This window comes from Oryx dammah, unplaced genomic scaffold (assembly GCF_014754425.2).
Source record: "Oryx dammah isolate SB20612 unplaced genomic scaffold, SCBI_Odam_1.1 HiC_scaffold_13, whole genome shotgun sequence".
NCBI lineage: Eukaryota > Metazoa > Chordata > Mammalia > Artiodactyla > Bovidae > Oryx > Oryx dammah.
In genome coordinates this window covers 2,408,323-2,414,500 of record NW_024070197.1, presented here as the reverse complement: position 1 = coordinate 2,414,500, position 6,178 = coordinate 2,408,323, and the positions used below count along the sequence as shown (strand labels likewise).

The 6,178-nt window shown below is 55.6% G+C and overlaps 1 protein-coding gene across 1 annotated transcript in view; it reads left to right on the top strand.

The window, feature by feature from the left end:
• LOC120873023 (leukocyte immunoglobulin-like receptor subfamily B member 4) overlaps positions 1-5,790 on the top strand; it is an 11,943-nt gene extending 6,153 nt beyond the window's left edge. The window contains exons 5-10 of the mRNA XM_040253779.1: positions 834-892; positions 1,202-1,357; positions 2,557-2,599; positions 2,679-2,716; positions 2,908-3,410; positions 4,010-5,790. Coding sequence (XP_040109713.1) covers positions 834-892; positions 1,202-1,357; positions 2,557-2,599; positions 2,679-2,716; positions 2,908-3,410; positions 4,010-4,156 — 946 coding nt within the window. The 3' untranslated portion in view covers positions 4,157-5,790. The remainder of the gene's footprint in view (positions 1-833; positions 893-1,201; positions 1,358-2,556; positions 2,600-2,678; positions 2,717-2,907; positions 3,411-4,009) is intronic.
• Positions 5,791-6,178: the final 388 nt, after the last annotated feature.

Sequence of the window (6,178 nt, the reverse complement as noted above, 5' to 3'; positions counted from 1 at the left end):
TGGCGCTCGTGGTCTCAGGTGAGGCCCAGAATGTCCTTCTGACTCAGAAGCTCCGGGCTCTGTGCCCTGGGAGCGCAGGGAGGTCATGGAGGAGGGGGCGCTGAGGGAGGGGCCCCCTGAGGGAGGGGCCTCAGAGCCCGCCTCCTGCCCTTCCTGCCACAATGGGGTCCTGGAGGGGCAGGTGGGCAGTGGGAGGGTCTCAGGGAGGCCACAGGGCCGTGCAGGGCAGAGGGGAGTGAGGTAGGGACCCCGGGTCGTCCCGGCGCACCCCCTCCTGGGCTCATTCCCAGGACCCATGTGCCCAGACCCCACCCTCGGGCCCCAATCCAACCACTGGGGAGTCATGGGGCTATGTGCTCAGGGGTGACAGCTCACCCCAAGGCGGTGTGGGAGCCAGAAGATCTAATACCCGCTAAGGTCATCAAGGATTCGCTGGGGGTGAAGCAGAGATGGGGCTGTGGAGGGGGGAAGTGGCTCCGCCCCCACCCCTTTGCTGACCCCCAGGGGGCTCCAGGCATCAGATCCATCAGCTCCACCCCTCAGTGGAGTCTGGAACTGCAGAGAGGGGAGCAGGCTCTTGGGGAGGTGGTGGCGGGTCCGGGCCGGAGCAGGGCTGAATATGCCCTGGTTCAGGCGCCTCTGGAGACTCTGATGTGGACTCCCTCACACTCACCACACCCTCGTGCAGGCCTCAGCCTCTCCCAGTGTAAAAGGAGAGACCTGTGGCGCAGATCTTAGGTTTCCTCAGTTCTGAGCTGGGTGTGACCCCCATCGGGCGAGGAGCACAGAGAGCCCCGAGGAGGTGACTGTGGGGCCTGTCCCCTCCGCTGCAGCATGGAGGTGGGGGAGGACCCAGAGGCCCCTCCACCAGCCCGCCCCTCCCCTGCCCCCGGTGAGGGAGGGGAGGGGAGGGGAAAAGGGAGGGCCCTCAGCTCCAGCTGAGACCCTGGGACAGCCCCCTGCAGGAGAGGGGCCCCCAGAGCAGGAAGCTCGTGTCCTCCTGGGGGCCAGCTGAGGAGGAGCTCAGGAGAAGCTCAGGGCCTTGGTTCCAGTCCCGGCTCTGCCCGCTCCAGGCTGGGTCACCAGGGCCCGTGATCTCCCCCTCTGGGCCTCAAGCTCCTCGTCTGTAAATGGGTGGGATGGGCTGGAGATGGACGCACAGACCCCAGCACGAGTGCTCACACAGCAGGTGCCAGTTAAGCGGCACCCCTGGCTCACTCGGGCGTCTCTGGTGCCCCAGGCCTCACGTGGTACCTGAGTGTCCTCATCGGGGTCTCGGCGACCTTCATCCTGCTGCTCCTCGTCCTCCTCTTCCTCTTCCTCCGACACCGGGGTCAGGACAGACGCAGGAAGTCAGGTGAGTAGGGAACGGGGTGACTCGGACCCCTGGAGGCCTTAGGGCATCAGACAGAGGGAAACCGAGGACATGGGAACAGGCTGCTTAGAAAATTTTTTTCCACCATATGGAGGTTCCTTGAAAACTAAAAACAGAATTACTATATGATCCAGCAAATCCACTGCTGGGTATATGTTTGAATAAAATGAAAACACTAATTTGAAAAGATACAAACATTCCAATATTCATATAGGCAATTTATATGTGAGCAAGGTATGTGAGCAGCCCAGCTGTCCAGCAGCAGATGAATGAATAGGGAAAATGTGTTGTGTGTGTATATATGTATGTGCTGCTGCTGCTGCTAAGTCGCTTCAGTCATGTCTGACTCTGTGTGACCCCATAGACGGCAGCCCACCAGGCTCCCCCGTCCCTGGGATTCTCCAGGCAAGAACACTGGAGTGGGTTGCCATTTCCCTCTCCAACGCATGAAAGTGAAAAGCGAAAGGGAAGTCGCTGAGTCGTGTCCGACTAGTAGCGACCCCATATATATGTATACACACATATGCATACAATGGAATATTACTCAGCCATAAGAAAGAAGGAAACTTGTCATTTGCAACAGCACGCACGGACCTAGAGAGTATTACGCTTACTGCGGTGACTCAGAGGAAGGTAAATGCTTTATGATAGCACTGGTACATACTGAATCTGGAGAATAATACAAAGGCATGTATTTGAAAAACAGAAACGGACGCTTTGATATAGAAAAATAACCAATGGTTACCAGGGGGCAGATTAGGGGTATGGACTAAGAGACACAGACTGCTATGTATAAAATAAACAGGAAGAATATACTGGATCGCACAGGGAATGTAGCAATTATTTTGTAATAACTTTAAATGGAGTATAACCTATAAAAACACTGAATCATATGTTGTATGCCTGAAACTAATATATTATAAACCAACGATATTCCATTAAAAAAATTTTCCAAAATCTCAAATCTGTAAATCTAGTGGAAAAAAATACTGTCAGCTCACGTGCACTAGTTTAAGCTATTTCCCTCCTTCTCAATGTCACGAACTGACACACGCGCTCGAGCCCAGGCTGCCTTCTCTCCTCCTGAATCCCACGCGGAGGGCGGAGGGCACCATATCCTTGGGACGAGCCTCTGTCCCGGGACCCCACCCAGGCCAAGGCTGATTTCCAACCTCTCACAGGGGCCGCAGACCCAGGGCCTGAGGACAGGGGCCTGCAGAGCAGGTAACTCCCGCCCCAACACCCCCAGAGCCCCGCCCACAGCACCCCACCTTCTTCCCCTGACACAGCGTCTCCTCCTCAGCTCCAGCCCAGCCGCAGACGCCCAGGACCAGGCCATCTGTGAGCAGGAGAGGTGGTGGCCCGTGGTGGGGGGGAGGGAGGTGGGGAGGCAGGCACAGAGACTTCTGGAGGCAGTGGGGGGGATGCTCAGAAGGCTGGGGGACCACACAGCACCCCCCAGGGTGCAGGGCGGGGGCTCCAGCCCCGAGGCTCTCGGAACCCCGCCCAGCGGTGCCCCTGCTCTGCTGCAGATGCTGCCGTGAGCGACGCACACTCTGAGGTGGGGCTGCAGCTGGACCATCGGGTGAGACCCCTGCTCCCGTCTGGCCACCACACACCTCCTGTTGCCAAACTCAGCCCAGCTCATGCATCGCTGTGCTCACACCCCAGCTCCAGCCGTGCCCACCCCACCCCTCCTTCCTGGCCCCCTGGCTCCTGCTGTGACCCCACCGTCCCCTTGCCCTGTGACCTCACAGCCCCTCCTTCAGGGTGCTTTTCCCAGCTCCATGGCCTCTGGCTGACTTTCTGGTGTGGGGGTGCAGCCCCAGGTCTCATGAGGACGCGTGCATCAGTGGATGGCCCACACACCCCAGGCCCCGTACTTCACCCCCCAGCAAAGAGTGTGGGAGAGTGGGCACCACCCCCCAGGCCCTGCAGGTACAGCAGGCGCTCACCTCACGGTGAGAGGGGCCCCACGCCAACAAGCAGGCAGAGTCCCAGAATGCAAGGTGCTAACGAGGACTGGGAGCACAGGGCGGGCACACTTGGTAGGGAGGTCCTGAGGAGGGAGCGACACGCTTTATCAGGAAGACGGCCGTGTGCTGGGCCAGATGAGCAAGAGGTCCCAGCTCGGACAGAGACTAGGGCCGCAACAAAGCACCCAGAGGCTCCCAGGTGTCAGGAGGCCCCTGGAGTTTCCACCAGGAGAGAGAGCTGACCTGACCCAAGGTTCCAAGCCTCATCTGGGCATAGCGGAGAGCTGGCTGAAGGAGGGCGGTGGACCCAGGAGGCGCCTGTCCTGCCTCACTGTCTCCATCCAGCAGAAGAGGCAGGAGGCAGACCCCCAGGAGGGGATGGGCGCCCTGTGAGCCCCCAAGATCAAGGTGAAGACAGGAGGCAGGCCCCCAGGAGGGGACAGGCGCCCTGTGGGCCCCCTAGATCAAGGTGAAGACAGGAGGCAGGCCCCCAGGAGGGGACGGGCGCCCTGTGAGCCCCCTAGATCAAGGCGAAGGCGGGAAGTGCCCCCGTCCTCCCGATCGGGAGGATTCCGGGAAGGATGGACAGACGCACAGCAGATGGGTTCCTCCTCTCTGGGCCCCCAGGCGCCCCATCTCACGCACCTTTCCCCCGCAGGCTGCCACATCTGAAGCCCTCCAGGACGTGACCTACGCCCAGCTGAACCACTCAACCGTCAGAAGGGGGACAGCCGCACCCCCTGGCCCCCCAGCGGGGGAGCCCCCAGCAGAGCCCAGTGAGTACGCGGCTCTTGCCGTTCGCTAGCCCAGGAAGGACCCAGACCCCGGACTCCAGGGACCAGATCTCAGACCCCAGGAGGCACGGAAGCTGCCAGCAGTGGACACCACCTAGCGACCAGCAGCCAGTCCCTGGGCTCCTAACAGACCACCAGGAGCCCCTGGGACCCTTTCAGGTCAACTGGTTCTACTCTCAGAAACAGCATCCTGGACCCCGGTGGCCCAGTGATTAAGAGTCTGCCGGCCAGTGTAGGGCATGTGGGTCTGATCCACTTGCTGCTGCAGAGCTGAGCCTAGGGGCGCTGCAGCTGCCAAAGCCCTGGTTCCCAGAACCGGTGTTCCTCGAGAGGAGCCAGCGCGTGAGCAGGCCATGCACAGCCAGGCACCAGCCTCCACTCGCTGCAACCAGAGAGAGCCCACGCGCAGCAGGGAAGACCCGGCACAGCCACAAATAAACAGATTACTAAAAACTGAAAGCATGTTTCAGTTTCCTTAAAAAAGATAATTAATATCCTCATATTTTATAAAGAAGGCAACAGACTTCTCAATTACCAGTGATTTTGAATAAGATTATCAGATTACTCCAAACGGAGGTAGGAAGAGGGAAACAATGACAAGGGTAGCTACTACTGAAGACAAACAAGAAGGAGAGGAAAATCAGAAAAGTCAGGAAGCTTCGTCCCTGAGGGTGTGGATCACACTCATACATGCCAGGCACAAGGACCAAGTCACACAGAGAGAAGGCATGGCTGTACCGCCATCAGGACACAACGGCAAGTCCTCCAGACTTTAGAAAGGTACAAACTTCATCGAAGGACAGTTTTATGCTACTATAGTAGGAAATGTAGATGACAGAGACCAAAAGCCTCAAAAATAAAATTTATCAAAAGTACGGACATAAGGATAAACAGAAAATCCGAAGTGTCCTATAAAGTGAACTCTGAGTCTGGAGAGTTTCACAGGTGAATGCATCTGAACACGTGGGCACTCATGAAACACACATTCGTACACACACCTACCGAGCTTACACCAGCTTACGCAGAGAGGGGAGAAGGAAGGAAGGGCACTCTCCACAAAGCATTTCACTGCGCCAGGAAAACCGGAGACCAATCGGTGACAGGGAAACGACAAAACAGGAAAGTCACAGGAAGCTCTTTTCTCCTGGTTTCTGTTTTCCTAAACAAACATTCACAAGGAGGATTCATCAATAAATAAAATGGACAATATATCAAGCACGTGCACCTATCTTTTTTCAGGACTGTGTGGTTGGTTTCATCCTCGAAAAGCAATCAATACAACTCAAAGATTAGAAGAAGAAATTTTAAAATATCATGATAACAGATGAAAAGTTTTTGATAAAATACACCACCAATTTATAATGAAAAAGTCGTAAGTAGAAGGGAATTTCCTATCATTTATCAAAGCACCTTTTGAAACCTGCACTAGAAATCTGTTTTGTATGTCTGTTTATTTACTCATCGTTGCTGCGTGGGGGACTCTCCTCGCGGTGCCCGGCTTCTCACTGCGGGGACCTCTCTGACTGCACAGATCCAGCTCCAGGGTACCCAGCTTCAGCAGCTGTGGCTCGTGGGTAAGCGGCTCCCAGGCTCTCAGCACAGGTTCAGCGGTGCTGGTGGATGGCGCGTGTGGCGTCTTCCCGGGTCAGGGACCGAACCCAGGTCTCAGGCATCGGCAGGCAGATTCTTCACCACTGAGCCTCCAGGGAACCCCAGTGCTCACTGTTAAAGGTGAAAATGCACAACCTTTCTGCCTGCGACTGAGACTGAGCCAGGAATGTTTCCTATTACATTTCTATTCAGCAGGGCCCTGGGAGAACCAACCAACTAAATAAAGTAGTAAAAAAAAAAAAAAAAAGAAAGAAAGAAAGAAAGCTAGGCACAGAGGGATGGAATAAAACTGTATTGCTAAAAAAAAAAAAAAAGCTGTATTGTTCACAGATTACAAAACTGTGTGCATAGAAAATCCAAATAATCAAATAATATAAGAATCTATTTTTCTGATTTGAAAAGGATCTATCTAATATCATTGG